We start from the raw sequence: 21,570 nt of genomic DNA, 5'->3' as shown, positions 1-21,570 counted from the left end.
ATGGGGACCTTAGCGGAGCACCCAGAACCCAGCAACCATCAACAGATGATGGCTTTTCCCGGTTTAAAAACACCTTGAGGGGGCGTCTGGGTGGCTCAGTTGGTTAAGTGTCCGACTTCAGCTCAGGTCATGGTCTCGTGGTTCATGAGTTCAAGCCCCGTGTCAGACTCCTCACTTACAGTGCAGAGCTTGCTTGGGATTCTCTCTCTCCCTCTCTGCCCCTCCCCTGCTTGCTCTCTGTCTCTCTCTTTCGGAATAAATATATAAACTTAAAAAACATAAAAACTTGAGGCACAAAGGATGGGCCGCACAAACAGAGGGTGCTGCGGTTTCTATCGCCGGCAGCCTGAAGGGGTCCCCCTGGAGTTGTGAGAGAGCAGCCCCACACTCCCGTGTCACTTCCTTCACATGACAGTGTCCCCCACGGCCGTCTCTCGCTTCTCCTCTTTCCAGCAAGCATCTCTTCTGGGATGTTCCGCACCACAGGGCGCCCCGACCACGGGCTCCTGGCTGCGGTGCCGTTGGCTCACGGCTCATGGAGGCAGAGAGGGAGGTGAGCATGTCCCAAGTGGCCCAGCCGCCAGCCAGGCGCCATGCCAGGGCATGAACTGGGGATCTCAGACGACCTGCTCTCCGCCTTATTCTCAGCCCCGCCGCACTACGATGAGCAAATGACACCAAGGGCACCTCGCCGAAACACTCCATCATCTGGTGTCACTGCCGAGCGCACACCAGAAGCGCGAAGAAAGATCACTCAAGGCCAAAGGGTATCTGGTGGGAAACTACTCAGAATACATCTGCAGTAAGGGTCAACGTGGCCAAGAGGGAGTTAAATGGAGCTCTGATCAACTGTGACGGCTGATCTGACCCCTTAATACTGAAAATACAGCCAGGACATGTCATTTCTATTTTGACACCATAAACCCCTTAGGTTTTTAATTATTAATTTTTTCATAATTTAAAGTTATATTCATTTTTATCAATTAAAAAGTTCTGAAGTTTTCAGTAGCAAATACCATTAAACTAATATATATTTGTGCATACACACGTAATTAGAAATCATCCATGGCACCCCCTGCCGAGCTAAAAAAAGGGTAAAAGTCAACCAGGGAATAAATAGCTGCTTACTTTTTTTTTTTTTTTTTAATTTTTTTTTTTCCAACGTTTATTTATTATTGGGACAGAGGGAGACAGAGCATGAATGGGGGAGGGGCAGAGAGAGAGGGAGACACAGAATCGGAAACAGGCTCCAGGCTCTGAGCCATCAGCCCAGAGCCTGACGCGGGGCTCGAACTCACGGACCGCGAGATCGTGACCTGGCTGAAGTCGGACGCTTAACCGGCTGCGCCACCCAGGCGCCCCAATAGCCGCTTACTTTTGAGACGTAACACAGGGCAGAAGGAACTAACATCTTAACATGAGAAAAATCTTCCACGATACCAATATCAAGCTATAGTTTCTTTTCTCCTTTTTAAAAAGATTTATTTCCATCTGACCGTGTGAAACTGACGTAATCGCCAATTAGAGCCCCACACAATTATTTTGCCAATCAATTTACATTTCTCCTTAACAAGCCTGACAGCTACTTTTAAACGAAACGTTATGAAATATTCTCCAATTAAGTAAAGAATTATTTAACAGATAAATATTCTTAATGGGGCTCTCTCGTGGTTGTAAATGAGCGGTGCACCTGATTAAACCTCACAAGCTTGTCTGCACTAGTGTAATTTTTACAAATGAGATAGAATGGAGGGATCGTAAAGAATGAATTAATCACGAAACGATCAGGAGTTCGGTCACACAAGAGCTCGTTATTCACATTGGTTAAGTTGGAGAAGGAACTATTACTACCATACAATATACGACGGAGGTCTTCAAGATCTGTGCGGGGCAATTTCCTCCACTGGACCCTTGTCGATTCCAGTGCAGGCGGTAACCACCGTTCAGGGAAGCCCACCTTCCGAGACATGTGACAACATGACATACCCACCTTCCGGCACACGGCACATCTACCAGAGTCTCCGTCCGGAACGAGATTTTCTATCGTTACAAGTCCTAAGGTCAAGGGGGGCCTGGATGGCTCAGTAGGTCAAGCATCCGACTCTTGGTTTTGGCTCAGGTCATGATTTCACGGTTCATGACTTCTGGCCCCGTGGCGGGCTCTGTATGGACAGTGCAGAGCCTGCTTGGGATTCTCTCTCTCCCTCTCTCTCTCTCTCTCTGCCCCTCCCCTGCTCTCTGTCTCTCTCAAAATAAATGAATTAAATGAAATCAAAGGGAAAAAAAAAGAAGTCTTAAGGTAATGATAGTGAATGTCCCAGACGCTCGAAAACCAGTTTTCATATAAGATCACCCAAACACAGAACACTTGTCAGTGCAGAGCACGCACAGCCTGGAAAAACCAGGGAGGGAGTCTCCGTGTGAACGGGAATTTATCTCAAAAGGTACTGGGCACATACCGTGTGCCAGGCGTTGGAAGGTCCCCGGGGGTACAAAGATCAGTCCCCTATTTTCAAGGACCTCAGTCCAGGGAGGGCCACAGGGCATCACTGGAGCATGGAGAGGCTGGCCCGACGGGGGAAGAGGCTTCGTCCAGAGGGGATGCCGGAGCCCTCCGAAGGAAGGGAGCCCTTCTGGGGGTCGCTCACTCCAGGGCGCCCACACCTACCGCCGCGACCACCCAGTGACAGCCAGTCTCGGTGCATTCACCTGAGGCGTGCCTGTGGAACAAGCATAACCCAAGCCAAAGATGTCCTCGTGCTGGTTACGAAAGAGCGGCTCAGAGCACAGAGCTGGGCAGGGGGACAGCAGCAGTGCAGGCAGCGGTGGCTTTTGTATGGATGTTAAAGTGATTCGATTGTATCAGCAGTGCGATGCTAAGAAGAGGCCAGGTGACGTTTAGATCCTACAACTCTACACGGAGATCTTTTTTAAAAAATATCTTCTTGGGGCGCCTGGGTGGCTCAGTCGGTTAAGCGTCTGACTTCGGCTCAGGTCATGATCTCATGGTCCGTGGGTTCAAGCCCCGCGTCGGGCTCTGTGCTGACAGCTCAGAGCCTGGAGCCTGTTTCAGATTCTGTGTCTCCCTCTCTCTGTGACCCTCCCCTGTTCATGCTCTGTCTCTCTCTGTCTCAAAAATAAATAAACGTTAAAAAAAATATATATCTTCTTACTGAAAGTTCTGAAGGCCATTGAATGCATGAACTGAAAATTCCCTTCCCCCACCAAAACTATTTTTTAATGCAATTGTGACGAGTAGGGCTCTCAGGACACAATAACTGCTTTAAATTTTTTTAATGTTTTTTTAAAATTTATGATTGAGAGACAGAGAGAGACAGAGCATGAGCATGAAGGGGCAGACAGAGGGGGAGACACAGAATCCGAAGCAGGCTCCAGGCTCTGACCTGTCAGCACAGAGCCCGACGCGGGGCTCGAGCTCACAAACTGCCAGATCATGACCTGAGCTGAATTCGGACGCTTAACCGACTGAGCCACCCAGGCGCCCCTACAATAATTGCTCTATAAACAGAATAACAATGGCTAAAACTTACTCAACACTTACTGTGGGCCCATTATGGTTCTAAGTGCTCAAACTCTTTTACTTGCCTTGTGAAATACAACAAAGTCCACGCACATGATGAAACAGTATTAGCGGGGCGCCTGGGTGGCTCCGTCGATTGGGCGTCCGACTTCAGCTCAGGTCATGATCTCGCAGTCCGTTGAGTTTGAGCCCCGCGTCGGGCTCTGTGCTCACAGCTCGGAGCCTGGAGCCTGCTTCGGATTCTGTGTGTGTCTCTCTGCCCCTCCCCCATCCATGCTCTGTCTCTGTCTCAAAAATAAATAAACATTAAAAAAAAAAAAAAGAAACATGAGCAAAACGTTACGAACAAAAATGAAAATAATGCAACATCAAAACATGCTATAAATCCTGTGTCAGTAGCTTCCTAGAACACGTTCCATACCAAGGGATGTGGATGAGAGGGGGAATGTTTTCTAGCTCCTGCGGCTGTTTCCAAACTCTTTTTATTCCAGCATCTCATGAAATCACTGCACAGGCTCATGCCATCGGGTTGGACCCCCGCTCCCCCGGCTGGTCGCAGTTCTCCTCCTCCTTTTACAAGAATCAGGAAAGCACATTTTACATCAGTAATGCCTTCTCTGCTTCCTACCTGCTGGTAAGCACGCACTGAATTCTTTTCAGCCACGGTTTCCTATCTGGAAAATGGGGATAACAGTGATGCCAATTTCCAAGAGCTGTTGTTAAGATTAAGGAAGGTCACGCACGGTCCCCGCTTAGCAAAGTTCCACGTGGAAGGACATGTGGCACTCCTGCTGCCACGTTTCGGATGCATGGATGTGCGTGAAGGCGAGAGAGCGGCCTGGGACTCAGTGCGATAGAGTGGCTGGAGAAACCACAAGAAACCAGAACAGACCAGTGGTCCTGAGAAGCAGCAGGCCCCAGAGGGAAAGCAGAGAAGCTGTTTGTTTGGACAAAGTAAGAACTGAGTGGTCTGAAAGTCCCCAGTGAGGAGACGAGGGTCTGGGGTCGCTGACAATTAATCAGGAACCAGGCAGGGACAGTCTACGGCCATACCACCCTGAATGTGCCCGATCTCGTCCGATCTTGGAAGCTAAGCAGGGTCGGGCCTGGTTAGTACTTGGATGGGAGGAACCAGGCAGGGACGGCCTCGGGCAAAGGAAACTCAGATTTCACCACGCTGGGAACTTACTGCTGTTCTCAACCTCGTTTCTAAACTGAAATAACAACACCAAATGTTTCTTTATGAAGGCTAAGTTTCAGAGAATAAAACCTACTTTGTGACTTAGAAGAAGTACCGTAACAGTGTCACACGGACCGTATTACATGAAGAACGGGGCAACACTAAATCTCTTACTTTTGCCAAGTACCTTTTTTTTTTTTTTAATTTTTTTTTTTTTCAACGTTTATTTATTTTTGGGACAGAGAGAGACAGAGCATGAACGGGGGAGGAGCAGAGAGAGAGGGAGACACAGAATCGGAAACAGGCTCCAGGCTCTGAGCCATCAGCCCAGAGCCCGACGCGGGGCTCGAACTCACGGACCGCAAGATCGTGACCTGGCTGAAGTCGGACGCTTAACCGACTGCGCCACCCAGGCGCCCCTGCCAAGTACCTTTTAAGCCAGCAACCTACTCAGCAAACGTCAGAGCAACCACTCAAAGCTCAGCGATGAGTCCTGGGTTCCAAGGAAGGGATGCTGGAAATCCACAGAAGCACCCTCCCCACCCCGCATCCAGAGCCCCTCACGTGAGCATCCGGAGCGCCGCTGGTGACCGAGTGGCCACTGATGGCAGGCGGTCCCCGTCATTTTGGGAAACGTCCTTCCGCGGACTTGGTACCGATCACCAAATCCTCCGGTGACGGGAGACAAACTGCAACACCCTTTGGAACAAGCATGAGCCCAAAGGGGAAACGGAAAGACCAGCACAGCACGACAGGAAATCTGTATAAAGAGTCTAACCGCTTTTATTACAACGGTGCACGGTAGCATTTCATCCAACACTCCAACGGCAAACCAGCGTCTTCTATAAAACAGTTCCCGAAAGGTCAAACAGGAAAATGAAGAGATACATTATCTGTAATGATTCCCGTACAACAGCGTTTAGTGTTGAAACTTCATGTGACGCCAATAAAGCGTGATCGTTTTCTAGCAAACATGTGGCAAAAAAGTTTGCTGTTTTGTTTTGTTTGCCTACAGACACATCAGAACATGCCTCACAAGTAGAAACGTTTTTACAGCAACTCCAAGACACCAAAATCTATTCGTGCTTAGGCTCGGCCAGTTGTACCAAATACCAGGAAATACAAAATAATAGGAAATATAAACATCAATTTGTATTTCAAGTTTATAACGTTTTATTTACAAAAATAGGCCGGGAGGAAAAGGGGGTGCAGCCCCATATTCTTTCCCGCGGGGACCAGTTTGCGCCATCTTCTGGGGGGATTTCCTCACCATTTTTAAAGTCGCAGGTGAATTCCTTCAGAATTCTCCGCGGACTAGAAGCTCGGAGACGGGGAGGCGGGGAGGCGGGGAGGGCGCAGGGAGAGAGGGCGGCCGTCGGACGGCGGGCACACGGGGGGCGTGCACGGAACCGCCTCATGCATTCGGCGACGCAAGCACGCTTCTCGACATCGACACTGGACGCCACTATGTACAGGAGCTGCGGTCTCAGCCCGGCGCCGCGTGACTGGGAGACGCCGTCGACGCGAACACTAGGACATGACTCCGAAGACGGGGTTGTGGCGGCAGATGCTGGGGCCATACTCCTCGTAGTCCTTCTTGGTGTGGCACACCTGAAAGAACTCGGGCTAGGGGAGGCAGCGGTTAGGAGCGGTACAGACACCTTCCGGAAAGGAACAGGACTAGTAAACCGTCACGCAAAGGAGACCCCGGTGGTGAGGTTCTTGCCCTCTGAGGCCCGACTACGGACGGAGGTCACTTCGGTTCTCGAACGTGTTCACCCTCCGCTCGAACAAACCGCGGGCCACCCTACACTGGCGACTCACTAGCTCGTCACAGAGTGAGGAGGAGAGTAAAAAACTACTTGGGGCAGTCATGGGAATCGAGGTTATTTTGGGATCCCGCTTACCCACACTGTCTGCAAGCCCTAATTAGGAAGGATTAGCCGTGCGATGGACGTTACCATTAAGACGGTTCTTATACGTCACAGAATTAAAAGTGCAACTGTTGAGAGCCACGCGCTATTTAACCTTCACAGGGCAACGTTCATCCCAACTCGACAGAGAACGCAGAAATGAAAACAGACAACAATCTAGAAAAGGACTTACAGTTGAGGCCAGCATCGAGCCTCCAAACCACACCGCATAGCGCTGCATATGATGCGTTATCACCTGAACCTCCACAGGCTTAGGCTGCGAAAGAGAGTAAGGGACATTGAGTCGCCAGGGCGGTTGACTGGTCACCCAGCAACCGCTCAGCAGGCAGGAGGACAGCTCCGCCCTGAGTGCGGACCGTCGAGGGGCCTCCTCCCAGCTGACAGCTCAAGGCCCATCCCCGATGTTCTAGTGCCTCGGTGGTGGCATCGGCCACACACAGCCCCTGACAGGAAGGGTCTCGGCCAAATGCACCCAGCCCCCAGCCCCCAGCCCCCAGCCCCCAGCAGGGATGGTGCAGAGAACAAAGCGCCCACATCAAGGAAGGGTTATCTTTCACGAAACTAAAGGCGTTTGAAACAGTAAGAAATCCAAGCAACTAACCCAGTTGATTTTTTTTTTACTAAACAAATTAGATGTTTCAGCATCACAGAACTAATGCCAAGCGTCCCGAAAACACCGTGAGAAATCTGCCACCAGTCACTCCACCAGGCCAGAGGGTGTGCATTTGCTCCCATCTACACCGAGGCCCAGCCCTGCCCGGAAGCCCAGGGAAACTCAGCAGCTCGTCAACGATTACCTTCGGGTAACACACCAAGACTCCCTGCTTACTTTAGTTTCGTGAGAACACCTCCAAAAAAACATAAAAAACCCTCACTGTCAACTGGTCCCAACCCCATAGATCCTGGTCATCACAAAGAAAGTGCCGGTAGGGGTGGGTCACGAAGTGGTTGGTGCCACCCCAGTAGGGACACCAGCCTTAACGACACTCTTGGGATGAGTTCGGCAGCAGCGACGACCCTCGAGCGTGATCTCACAGTGCGGCTGGGGAAGGGACTTGAACCCTGGTGCGGGCTCCCCAGCCGGCCAGCTGGCTCCTCGGGCTCTGTGGGAGGGAGCACAGCCAGGCGCGCTCGGGGCCCGGAGACGCCTCGTACCTTGATCCGGCCACCGCTGAGCTCTTCGCTGAGTCTCAGCCTGGCATCGACCACTCGTTTTAAATCTCTCTGCAGTCGACGTCCAAAGTCCCTGAACATTGTGGAGCCTCCTGAGAGAACGACGTTCTAGAAAACACAAAGCAGAGGGTTTCCTTTGATGAAATCACCCGCCCACACTGTTCCGTAACCCGCCTCGCCGCTTCTGTGAGTAACACCCTTCGACCTATCTAAGAAGGTAAGAACCGAAGCAAAGCCCGTGCTACCCCACGGCGTACATTCGTGGCGTTTGGCTCCCGTGTCATAAACTCCTTCTCTCCGCACTTTTCCTTAATCATAACCAAGCAAAGCCGTAAAGCAATTCTGCTCCACAAGCTCCCTCGACAATGAGAGAGCTTCACAAGGACCAAGAGGCTCAAACAATCTATAAACCCCCACACTGACTTGCTAGAATAATCTAAAGCCAAATTAACACTGGATCTTTAGCTATCTTGCCTTACTAATTACTGGGGTGGGGGAGTCTTTTGATTAATACTTGAAGCTTCCTGGAAGGGTGAGGCTGGGGACAAAGGGTTCCCTAGGGGATCATGCGGAGAAATGACACCCTGCTGCCCACTCCCCCCATCACTCTCAGATGCCCCTAAGCGGCCAGACAGAAGCCTGTGTGGGAGGGGGAGGGAGGGGGAGGGAGGGGAGCTGTATTAAATCTCTTATCGGATGTTGATGAAAGACAAATACTGTGTTCTTTCGGGACACAGGATAATATTTACGACAATGAAGCAAGAATCAGGATAGCCTGACAACTTTTTTACAGAAAGTATCACTTGAGAAAACTGTGTGCAAGAAAATAAAGTAATCCTTCCCGGAGCCAGAAGCCCCGCTTCAAGACCATCTGGCGACACTAAACATTAGACCTAACCCCGCTCTCCCCGAACGCCCTGAGTAACTGCAGGAACCCCCCACCCCCACCCAAGTCCTGTCTCAACGTAAATCCCTCACCACACGGAACAGAACGGGGAAGCAGACCTTCCTGTCGCCGGTGACCCGGGTTACAGGTCAGCTGACATGACAGTAGAACATGCCCTTCCTGACACCTGCCGTCCTCGTGCTGAACAGAGAGACCGCCCCTTCTCGCCAACGCCCACAACAGCCACCAGCACCCGCTTAGCCCCGGGGAGAGACACACAGGTGAGCTCAGAGACTGGAGAAGGAGCAGGTGCACGAGAGGCCACCAGTGACCCTGTCCCCTTCCTGGGGATGTACGCCATCTCCACCCGAGCGTCCGCAGAGGGAAATGCCGCCTTCGCGACCTGTCCGCGGACTGCCCACCACCCCAACGTGGCCTGGGGTCGCTGGGCTGGACTGCCAGAGGGGGCTCTCTGAGCAGGCCGTGGCCGGCGGGGGGGGGGGGGGGGTGGGGGGGTGGGGGGGAGGGCGGGCCAGGGAAAGCGTCGGTAAGCAGCCAGCAGTTGAGCTAACGTTTCCATCACGGTCAGAAGTCTCCGTCCACGGGGCGCCTGGGTGGCTCCGTCAGTTGAGCAGCCGACTTCGGCTCAGGTCACGATCTTGCAGTCCGTGAGTTCGAGCCCCGCATCGGACTCTGTGCTGACAGCTCAGAGCCTGGAGCCTGTTTTAGATACTGTGTCTCCCTCTCTTTGACCCTCCCCCACTCATGCTCTGTCTCTCTCTGTCTCAAAAATAAATAAACGTTAAAAAAAAATTTTTTTTTTAATTTAAGAACAAGAAGTCTCCGTCCGGCCCACTGATGCCGGCCGATCGGGGCTGGCGAGGCCGGGAACCGGGGCTGACTCTGGGCTGAGATGCCCACGGCCTCCCTGGGGGGAGAAGCGCCGTGCAGCCCAGAGCCCTGAGCAACCGCAGGGCTGCCCCCCACCCTGCAGTGGCCCCTTTCTGCTGGAAGGAAAGCAACGCTGCGCACCGCAGACCCCGGGGGGACCCCCCTCGGCCAGAATCTGCGAATACACACGAGACACAAGGAACCGGAAGGCCTTCTGCTGCCAGAAGCACCCCTCACGGCCGGTCCTCAGCTGTTTGCTTCAGTGTTCCCTGAGCACTGTGGCACGGTCCCCAGGGAGCCCAGACCGCGGCCTCTTCCGCCTCCACGGACACCCCTGCGAGAACCTTCTCGGGGCGCCCCTGCCCACACACAGAGAACCTTCTCGGGGCGCCCCTGCCCACACACAGAACCTTCTCGGGGCACCCCTGCCCACACACAGAACCTTCTCGGGGCACCCCTGCCCACGTGGTGAACCTTCTAGGGGCCCCCCTGCCCACACACAGAACCTTCTCGGGGTGCCCCTGCCCACATGGTGAACTTCTGGGGGTGCCCCTGCCCACACAGTGAACCTTCTAGAGGCGCCCCTGCCCACACACAGAGAACCTTCTCGGGGTGCCCCTGCCCACACAGTGAACCTTCTGGGGGCGCCCCTGCCCACACGGTGAACCTTCTAGGGGCGCCCCTGCCCACACACAGAGAACCTTCTCGGGGTGCCCCTGCCCACACAGTGAACCTTCTGGGGGCGCCCCTGCCCACACACAGAGAACCTTCTCGGGGTGCCCCTGCCCACATGGTGAACCTCCTAGGGGCGCCCCTGCCCACACAGTGAACCTTCTAGGGGACCCCCTGCCCACACACAGAGAACCTTCTAGGGGCGCCCCTGCCCACACACAGAGAACCTTCTACGGACACCCCTGCCCACACACGGAGACTGTGGGGCAAGCTGCAAATCTAGATCTTTCAAGCAACATCTTGTCCCAGAACCAGCATCATGAATAATCACTGTTATGCTCCATCACCTTGGGGAGAAATCTCCCAGAAACGACAAGAGAGAGTCTGGTTCCTGTCAGAGGCAGGGAGGAGGGGCATCCCCCACAGCTGCAGCTTCGGAAACACAGAGCTCGGGGTCACCCTGGGTCTGACGCTCATGCAAGACAACACCCAAGGGTGAGACCTGCAGGAACCAGTCCTAGACAGACCACAGGGAAATCCTAAATGAAGTAAAACGAGGGGTTCTGACTCCATGTCCTTTCAGAGAGGTGTCATCACCTGGTGACACACACAAACTGCACATCTGTTTGCTGTTAAAGATCACAACACAGGAGGCCTGGGCAGCTCAGTCAGGTAAGCGCTGACTTTAGCTCAGGTCACGATCTCGCAGGTGGTGAGTTCGAGCCCCACGTCGGGCTCTCTGCTGACAGCCCAGACCCTGGAGCCTGCTTCGGATTCTGTGTCTCCCTCTCTCTGCCCCTCCCCTGCTCACACTCTGTCTCTCTCAAAAATAAACATTTAGAAAGAAAAATCACAACTCAGTGGGGCCCCTGGATGGCTCAGTCTTGGTTAAGCGGCTGACTCCTGATTCTGGCTCAGGTCATGATCTCATGGTTCTTGAGTTCGAGCCCCACATCAGGGTCTGTGTTGACAGTGTGAGGCCTGCTTGGGGATTCTCTCTCCCCTCTTCCCCTGCTCATGCTGTCTCTGAATGAATGAATGAATGAATGGATGAATTATGACTCAAAAGTATTCTTGAGATTTTGGTCATCGTATCCTAGAAGAAGCCTCAAATGGCAACTGATCTCACTTTCTAAATGCTGGTCAGAAAGGATACAAAAATGCTGACTCAAAGAGGCACATGCACCCCAATGTTTACAGCAGCGCTACTGACAACAGCCAAAGTATTAAGAGAGCTCAACTGTCCATCAACAAATGAATGCATAAAGAAGATGTGAATGGAGTATTACTCGGCAATCAAAAAGAACGAAACCTTGCCACTTGCAACAATGTGGATGGAATTGGAGGGTATTATGCTAAGCGAAGTAAGTCGGTCAGAGAAAGACAGATATCATATGTGGAACTTGAGAAAGCCAACAGATGAACATAGGGCAAGGGAAGGAAAAATAAGATACAGAGAGAGAGGCAGACCGTAAGAGACTCTCCAATACAGAGAACAAACTGAGGGTTGCTGGAGGTAGGGGGTTGGGAGGTGGGGAAGATGGGTGTCGGGCATGAGGAAGGACACTTGTTGGCATGAGCCCTGGGTGTTATATAGAAGCAATGAATCCCTGGGCTCTACTCCTGAAGCCAAGACCACACTGTATGTAAACTAATTTGACTTTAAATTAAAAAAATAAATATAAATGCGGGTCAGACCAACCATTTCCTGGAAAGAACTCAGCTTCTACTGAGGAAGAATTCAGCAGGAGCTGGGGGAGGGACAAGGACCACGCCTGTGTGAAATCTGACATTTTGAAGTGTGCTTTTAACGAGGTGCTTTGTTTTTTGCTATTATTTTTCACTTACTTTTATTTTTTAAATCCCACCACACACAACTCTTTTAAAACCCTTCCAGGCTAAGACTACCACACAGCCTTGCTCCACGGCCGTGTCATGGCGTGCCCTGAGGGCTCCCGAGGAAGCCCGGGTCTGTCCATGGCTCCCCTCGGCCCACCTCAGTGTGGCCAACATGTTACAGTGGGCAGCTCCTTGAAAGTCCCAAGAAGCCCCTGTGAGACTATTGTCCCCTTAAATGGCTGTCAAAAGATATGAACTGCTTTTAATTGAACACCCAACATGACCAACCAAGAATCTTCTGCTGCCGAATCTCAAAACTGGGTGCTTGTTATTTTGAAAGATAACCTAACGGGTATATAGTGTATATTCATGCTTCTGAGTGATCTAAATTTTATTACTACGTCACAACAGATGGTTGGAAGGCTACCCGTGTGCTCGGTGTTCTCTTGGGATCCACCCAAGGGACTGTGCATCTGGGCTCCACACTCTCGGCACAGGCCGCTCTCGTAGAGACGGCTGGAGAACGTACTCTCGGCGAAGGTCTGAAGCGGCAGCTTCTCTTAGGTCTCTGTGTCAGGAAAGGCTGCACCTCTGAGGAAAACTCACTGGTTGTGATCGCACGTCTCAGAGGCCCTGTGACTTCCACGACAGATTGAGGCCTCCCTCGTTCCTCTGGCTAATGGGCCTTTCGTGAATGGCGGGCTCTGCTCTGTCCTCGTCCTGCCCTGCCATGTTAGTCTGCTACCCTGTTTTCCCTGCCCAGACGCCTTTTACATTAGACGTATTTTCCCAACCGCCTCAAACTCCGCACGCTAAGGGTGGGCAGGTAGAGGGCGGAAGTTTCTAGGAGCCGACAAACAGGAAAGCTGAACACGTAAGAACCAGCTTCAGACAAAATAGCTCAATGAGACTGGAGCTTATGAAAGAATGCTTCGTCTTACTTTGGACTTCCTTCCTTCCTTCACTCCTTCCTTCGTCGCACAGCAGACCTCGACAGCCTGAAGTGTGCTGTAACCAACAGTCAACTTCCTATTCTCTTTCGTGCACTTGTTGTGACAGGCGCTAATGCAAAGACCTTGCGGAGCACCCAAGAGCAGAAATCGTAACCTGGGTGCTGGAGGTTAATTCACAGGCTTGAAGAAGATGTCTGAATCCCAGGAATCCAGATTCTCAAAGGGGCCTGTGATCTCAAAAAAAGTTAGAAAATGTAAAAAAGTGAAACTTTAAAATGCAACTTTCTGTCATTATTGTGGAGACTGACATTTTAAGAAGTTAATGTTTTGAACCTTCTAAAAGCATTTTAAAGTTGTTAATTTCGTATTTTTCTCTAACAGGAGCTGTTTGTTTCTTCCGTTAAAAAACAAAACAAAACATTCTGTGACTGAAACTTTGTGATCATTGAGAGATGCCCAGGAAGGTCACTGCACGGGGAAGCTGAAGGTGCACTGAAGTGGCAGTGATTTGGTTCTGGAAGCAGGGTCCCTGGACCACTGGTGGACCCCCCCACCTCCAAGGTGCCCACTCACCACCATTAATGAGAGCTATGTAACAGGCCCCTGAAAAGGAGTTGAGTCCTTTCAGAGCAAGCGTCCATATCAGGAGAATCTATGAGGCAAGGTCACAACCCAATGACAGGTAAAAGACAAGACAATCCTCTTTTCCATTGCTTTGCTTATTATTTGGAATTAGGATGTCCTCGTTGGGAAATAAACATGAGCTCAAAATCACGGTTTGGAGCTCCATCCACATAGTCATTATGTTCTGTCTAAATCAACCACAGTTAATATGGTCAAGAACAGTGAACTTTAAAACTATGCTACAGAGGGAATCCTGAAGAAAATACCGCACGAATAATGGCAAGATTTAAGATAGTTCTATCCATCAAGAACATTCTGGAGAAGTCAGAAAATTCATATTTTCAAATGCATAAGCTCAAAAGTAATCAGCAAATGACAGCAATGTGCAACAAGACAGATAATAAAAAAGCAGAACTGAAAAGACTAAATTAGGGGTGGTCTGTATCCAGGTTGTAGTGAAATTTACTGAAGTAGAATATACTGTGTGTAAATGTGTATTTAACTTCACTGTAGGACTAGAAATGAAGAAAAGCAAGTCCCTGAACTAAGTCAATTAAGACACTAAAAGTGACAAGTGGTGAGATAAACCACCAATGGGTCCCCCCTGTGGACAAGATGGCTCTCACGGACCATGGCAAGTGGACGACATGGCTCTCACTGACAACAGTAAATGGACACGATATGGCTCTCATTGACCATGGTAAGTGGACAAGATGGCTCTCGTTGACCATGGCAAATGGAAAGATGGCTCTCACTGACCGCAATTAAGTGGACAAGATGGTTCTCGTTGACCATGGCAAATGGATAGATGGCTCTCACTGACCACAGTTAAGTGGACAAGATGGTTCTCGTTGACCATGGCAAATGGATAGATGGCTCTCACTGACCACAGTTAAGTGGACAAGATGGTTCTCGTTGACCATGGCAAATGGATAGATGGCTCTCACTGACCGCAGTTAAGTGGACAAGATGGTTCTCGTTGACCATGGCAAATGGATAGATGGCTCTCACTGACCACAGTTAAGTGGACAAGATGGCTCTCGTTGACCATGGCAAATGGATAGATGGTTCTCACTGATCACAGTTAAGTGGACAAGATGGCTCTCGTTGGCCACGGCAAACAGAAAAGATGGTTCACATTGACCAAGCCAAGTGGACAAGATGGTTCTCATTGATGATAGTAAGTGGACAAGATGGTTCGTACTGACCATCACTGAGTGGACAAGATAGCTCTCACTGTCCATTGCAAGTGGACAAAATGGGTCTCAAAGACCACAGTCAATGGACAGGATGGCTCTCATTGATAAGGTGAACTAAGCATCACTTTGTGAGAATGTACTGGCTATACTGATTTTGCCCTGAATCCTTTCCCATTTCTTCCCTAGAACAGATCATCTCTATCTTGCAGATTATAAGGCTTCTTCTGTTGATTTTGTTGTGGCAGAAAAGAGATTAAATACAAAACAGCACTTGGTAAAACAAAGTTGGATTGACATTAAATCCCTGGAGTGATGCCTGAACTTAACAGTGATTCCGTCTTCCTGACTAAGACATACAAAGGGATCTGGTGCACAGGGCTCTGTAATAATGTTAAAACATGTCAATCAAACTAGGTACTTAAAGGTATTGTAAGGAAATAGAAACTATCATCAGAAAATTTCAAATAGGCCACTTTACCCAACAGAACTCGAAGCTGGATTTCAGAGACAGAATTTGTAACATAAGCCATCATCATAAAATACATAAAAAATTTATGGGGCGCCTGGGTGGCTCAGTCGGTTAAGCGGCCGACTTCGGCTCAGGTCATGATCTCATGGTCCGTGAGTTCGGGTCCCATGTCAGGCTCTGTGCTGACAGCTCAGAGCCTGGAGCCTGTTTCAGACTCTGTGTCTCCCTCTCTCTGCTGTCTCTCTCTCAAAAATAAATCAATATTAAAAAAAAATTTTTAAATACATAAAAAATTTGGTAGATTACATCTAGAATGACCATTTATTTTTCAAATACATTTCTATTTACATTTCAACCAAGATAAACACAGTAACCTAGCTTTTTAAAAAAAATTTTTAAAAATCAGTTAATGGCTATTTTAATACATTTAATCCTACTTTTTTAGAAAAGGCAAATATTAATTCAACAGGTTGATGTAATGGATTTTTTATTTGAAAAGAAAAAACTTATTTGAAAGTAAGTAATTTCAAGGTGGCAAAAGTGGTACACCTTCATTCAGATTTACCTAACACTTTACCATATCTGCTCTATCATTTGCACTCAAAAACTCTCTCTCTACACACACACACACACACACACACACACACACTTTTTTAATCATTTGAGAGTAAATTAACGTATACCATGGTCCTTTACTCCTAAATACTTAGGAATGTGTCTATTAAAAACCGGAATATTCTCTTACGTTACCACAGTACTACTGTCAACTTCATAAACTTACATGAAGGCAAAACTTCTATCTAATCTATTATTCCTATTCCAATTTTGTCACTTGACCTATTAATAGTCTTTATAGCATTTCTATCCCTCCAGTCCCGGACCTGGTCTAGGGTTACTGCAATTATCTGTCATATCTCTGTAATGGATTTTTTAATTAAAAAATAATTCACCAGAGTTTGAACATGAATGTTCATTATGATACTTTAGAAGCACTGCAAGGTCTTGAGTTGCCTTCAGAGAAATAATACGTAAGATCCATTTTTCATTCACACAGTAATAAAAATGGCACCGAATATACGCGGTCAAATGATTTTAGACCAAGTTGCCAAGGACTTTAATAGGGAGAGAATGGTCTTTTTCAAGCAAGAAATGATGTTAGAAAAACTGACGCCCATAGGAGGATGTGAGCACTTGCTCATTACCGAACTTCACGTGCACAGAACTCACAATGGATCGGACTTAAACGTAAGAGCTAGAAGTATGTAGAACCTCCAGAAGAATTCTGGCTTTTTCAATCTTCGTGGCTTTGAGGTAGGCAAAAATTTCTTTCATAGCACATAAAAAAAGCATGATAAAAATGGGCTGGACTTCATAAAATGAAAAACTTTTGTTCTTCAAGGATACCACTAAGAGAGGCACGTGGCCGCCTCAGTTGGTGGAGCGTGCAACTCCTGATCTTGGGGTTGTGAGTTTGAGCCCCACACAGGGGTACAGATTACTTAAAAAAAAATAAATTAAATTAAATTTATAAATACAACTAAGAAAATAAAAAGACAAGCCACAGAGTAGGAAAAAATATTTGCAATACATATGTCTGACAAAGGACTTGTATCCAGCATATAAAAAGAATCTTACAACTCAGTAAGATAAACCAATAAAAAAAAAGTCAAAAAATTCACACATTTCACAAAAGAAGATCTACAAACGACCAATAAGTCCATGAAAAGATAATCAACAGCACTTGTACTAGAATCATACGAAATCATATATGACACACCAAGTTCAGATTAAGATATGAACGAATGAAACTTCTACATTGTCAGTGGAAGTGTAAACGACAGCACAACCACTTTGGGGACCATCTGGTAGTCTTTATAAAGTTAAACACAGTGCCTGGGTGGCTCAGTTGCTAAGCATCTGACTTCGGCTCAGGTCATGATCTCACAGTTCATGAGTTCAAGTCCCACAGCAGGTGGGCTCGAGTCCGGCTGCGGGTGAGCACGAGCCCAGGTGAGCCCCACTTCTCTCTCTCTCTCTCCCTCTCTCTCTCTCTCTCTCTCTCTCTCTGCCCCTTGCTCACTTGCCCCCCTCTCAATAAATAAATAAATAAAGTTAAACATACATTTATCATATGATAAAGCAATCACACTCCTGGGTAATTACCCAAGGGAAAGAAAACATATATCCACACAGACTTGTACCCAAATGTGCAGAAGGTTTTGTGGCAGCCAGAAACTAGAAACAACCCAAATTATATCGGGGGGGGGGGGGGGTGGGGAGAGGGAGACACATTGTAGTGTATCATACAGCAGGTGCTAATTGGGACAAAAGTTATGAACTACATTAACCTGCAACTTAAAAGCACGAACCGAGTAAAAGGAGGCAGAAACAGAGGACATGCTGGTAGGATTCCACTCACACTCATCCCTGGGAAGTCCAATCGGATCTGCAGTGACAGAAAGGTCCGTGCTCTCCAGCAGCTGGGGAGGGACAGGGACGGCCGGGGAAAGGACAGGGGACCTTGTACAGGTGACGGTCATGTTCTGTATTTTAACTGTGGTGTTGATTATACGGGTAGGTAAACCTGTCGAATCTCTTCAAACCATACTTAAAATGGGTTTATTTTACTGTAAGTAAATTAGATCTCCAAGTTGAATTTTTAAAAACAGGGCAACAGCACGTGACAGAGGAAGGGCTACGGTGAACTGAGACCCGCTGAACAGGCAGCCCCCTAGATGCACGGAGCAAGGAAGCCAGAGGGGGGCGATCCCACTCAGGAGGCCTGGTGTCTCTAACCCCTCACTGCCCTAATGTACTCTGCCCACATGAGGAAGGAGGCGTAGAGCCAAATCCAAGTTTATTAAACATGTAACTCCCAGGCGCTGCTGTGGACGGCAGAAACACGGGCTCTGTGGCCCAGGCCCCGAGCAAGCTCCAGGCCTCACCCCGGTTCCACACCGTGCTCGGAATCGAGAAATTCTAATGTGACCCAGTAATCTCAAGAGACTTACAGAGGACCAACCCTGGATCTCAACCCGCTCGCCTACAAGTAACTGCCCACCCTGTCCTTCTGCCTCTGAACACACACCTGTCGTCCTCAACCCCCGCCTGGATGCCCCCCACTAGCAAGCACCTTCCTTCATGGAGACCCATGACAGAGGGGCCGGGCCGCAGGGGTAAGTGTGCAGTGCCCCGGCCAGGGCACTGGTCTCTCTCTCGTGTTCGGCTCCTGCCTAGGCTTCTGAGCACCAAGCTACCGGGGGCACGTCCACATGTATGCTCCACGCACGCGTGACAGGATCGGCGGGTCCCGGAGCCCGGCAACGACTTGGGGTCGGTAACACTGCACACCCCTAACCAGAAGCTGCAGGCCCAAACTGGAGCCTTTACTCTGCCTGGCGACACTTCTAGGCTGCTGTTCTCGACTCTCTCATTCTAGCAGGCTGCACTTCTGCCTATGACTACGGGTTTCCCTGGGACATGAACTCTACCTCCAGGCTAGAGAGGTGTCACATGGACACGGGACGGCGCCACGTGGACACAGGAAGGCGCCACGTGGACACAGGAAGGCGCCGTGCGGACACGGGAAGGCCCCAAGTGGACATGGGAAGGCTGCAGAGTGGTCATGGGAAGGCCCCCACGTGGACATGGGAAGGCTGCCATGTAGACATGGGAAGGCCCCACGTGGACATGGGAAGGCCGCTGTGTAGACATGGGAAGCCTGCCGTGTAGACATGGGAAGGCCCCGTGTGGACATGGGAAGGCCGCTGTGTAGACATGGGAAGCCTGCCGTGTAGACGTGCGAAGGCCCCGTGTGGACCTGGGAAGGCTGCCGTGTAGACATGGGAAGGCTGCCGTGTAGACGTGCGAAGGCCCCGTGTGGATCTGGGAAGGCTGCCGTGTAGACATGGGAAGGCTGCCGTGTAGACGTGCGAAGGCCCCGTGTGGACCTGGGAAGGCTGCCGTGTAGACATGGGAAGGCTGCCGTGTAGACGTGCGAAGGCCCCGTGTGGACCTGGGAAGGCTGCCGTGTAGACATGGGAAGGCTGCTGAGAACAGAGCTGCCCGGCAGGGGCGTCCCACTGATGCAGCCTCCGCCGCCCCTAGATGGCCGCAGCCTAACACCCACCCACAGCCCCCCCCATGCCGACCCCGCTGTGACGCCTTCCCCGGCCACACTGCCTGCTGCCGGGTGGGACGGAAGGCACAGCTTTCAAAGGAAGACACACCAGCCGTTTACACTACACAACGCAGAAAGCCGGGCTCTGCATGACCCCCCCGCCCCACAGGAACAGGAGGCAAGAACACGAAAACAGCATCCTAAAGGTAAACACACACTCGTGTGAGCGACCCTGCTCCTGGAGCAGGCAGTCCAGGCCCTTCCCGGTCTGAGCGCTGGCCCGTGCCCCCTCCGCTGGAGCCAGAGCGACAGCCCCAGTGGGGCTCACACTCTTCTCTGCTGGTTTTGAGACCAAAAGGCAAATCATCTTCTCCTGAGGTCTGTACGGAAATCGAGGAAGATAACGCACGGGCAGCACGTGGCCCGGGGCCGGACCCAGGCACGGGCGCTCTCTCACGGAGGCCTCACGACGCCGGTGGGGCCGTCCCCCCACCCGACACACACACTGGGGACTGAGCAGGGCAGGCCCGCCCACACTCTGCGCCGCGTCACTGGCACAGCGCACGGCCAGCGGCGGCTCCCCGGCGAACATCTGGGGCCGTGGGGGCAACAGTGAAGGATGTCGCTTTCCTCGGCTCTGGAACAAAGGGGGAAAGGGGAGGAAAAGACTCCAGCAAGTAACTCAGGAGCCACCAACAGGAGTGACCACTTCCACGGAGTTCCTGCACGGCGGTCCTCTCACGTCCCCCCAGCGCACAGGTTCTCGACCAGGGACGATGCGCACGCAGGGGGCACCCGGGACTGTCCGGAGACGTCTGCCAGGGTCAGGAACGGGAGGGTGGGACGCCCCCGGCACCCAGCGGTAGACTCCCGCGGTCCCCGCAGGACGGGATTCTCTGGCCCAGCGTCCCCGGCACTGAGACTAAGAGCCCCGCTCCCGTGTTAAGAAACCCAGAGAGACGTGTGCCCCTCTCGACCCCCAAAACAGCAGCCACTGCAACGAGAAAGCAGAGAAAACTGGGAAAGACCCCTGGGAACTTTAACTTGAAGACGAGAAGAGGCCATCAGCGGGAGCCCACGGGGGCACGAGGCGCTGTCCACGGGGCACGACGCAGAACGGCACCTGGACACTGCCGGCAGTCACAGGAGGGGCGTCCGCCGAGTTGCAGACCCCGCACCTGGCCTGCAGCAGCGTCACTCGGGGACGGGGACGCTACCGCCCCGCTGGCCCAGCCCGAGAGGACCCTGAGGCCCTGAGAGGACCCTGAGGCCCCGAGAGGTGGAGCAGCCCCCGCGGGGAGGGCTCGGACCCAGGGAGCGCTTGGGCCATCCCTCCCTCCCGGGCCCGCGGGACGGTCCCCAGTGCCCCACGCCCCCCACTGGGCCCGCTCCAGCCCTGGCACCCATCTGCACAAAAGCGCCAACGGAGCTCCCTACTGGGTCTTCCTTCTCAGGTCACACGGCGCCACTGCCCCAGCCTTCCTGCACACGGGGCGCCCCAGGACCCGGTGACCCTGCTCCGGAGAGGCCGCAAGATTTGATATCAAGCCTCTAACAACGTGCCCACCACACACAGCAGAGGACCACCCCATCGACGCAGGGTAAAGAAACTCTGAAGGGGAAATGGAGTCCTGCCGGGGGCGTGGCGGGAGGGGCGGGCAACCAAGGTCAACCGACAGCATCTCCTAACAGCAGAAAACAATGGTGGCAGGAAAAGCACCACACCCACCGCAGCAGGAACTAGAGGAAAGCTCTGGCACTTTCCCGGCCCCTCGGGAGTTGGCAGATTCTTACAATCACCAACCAGGTTGTACATTAACAAAGAGGAAATCAAAAATTCAGTATTTCCCTAACTAACCCAGGAAAACCTTTCTCAACATTCAACTACAAAAATACGCCCTTCCCGTCACCCCAGGCACAATTCGAATGGAAAAAGCTCTTTTATAAAGAGACCAGCAGCCCCTGGGCCGTCCGCACTGTCCACAGGCGGGGCCTGTGCTGCCCCGAAGATGCCAGAGATGAACCACACGAGGAGCCACAAGGTGCCACCGCAAGGCTGGTCCTCGGCCCCTCGGCCAGGCCCCCCGCG

At 51.2% G+C, this 21,570-nt stretch overlaps 1 protein-coding gene across 6 annotated transcripts in view; it reads right to left on the bottom strand.

The window, feature by feature from the left end:
* Positions 1-5,480: 5,480 nt before the first annotated feature.
* The window catches only part of ACTR3B (actin related protein 3B), an 89,561-nt gene continuing 73,471 nt past the window's right edge, over positions 5,481-21,570 (bottom strand). For all 6 annotated transcript variants that reach the window (XM_045496264.1, XM_045496261.1, XM_045496262.1 and 3 more), the window contains 3 exons: positions 7,811-7,936; positions 6,828-6,911; positions 5,481-6,347 (listed from right to left, as the gene is read on the bottom strand). In XM_045496264.1, coding sequence (XP_045352220.1) covers positions 6,252-6,347; positions 6,828-6,911; positions 7,811-7,936 — 306 coding nt within the window. In that variant the 3' untranslated portion in view covers positions 5,481-6,251. The remainder of the gene's footprint in view (positions 6,348-6,827; positions 6,912-7,810; positions 7,937-21,570) is intronic.

The sequence above is a fragment of the Leopardus geoffroyi genome, chromosome A2 (genome assembly GCF_018350155.1).
Source record: "Leopardus geoffroyi isolate Oge1 chromosome A2, O.geoffroyi_Oge1_pat1.0, whole genome shotgun sequence".
Taxonomy (NCBI): Eukaryota; Metazoa; Chordata; class Mammalia; order Carnivora; family Felidae; genus Leopardus; species Leopardus geoffroyi.
This window is presented reverse-complemented; position numbering and strand designations above follow the sequence as displayed.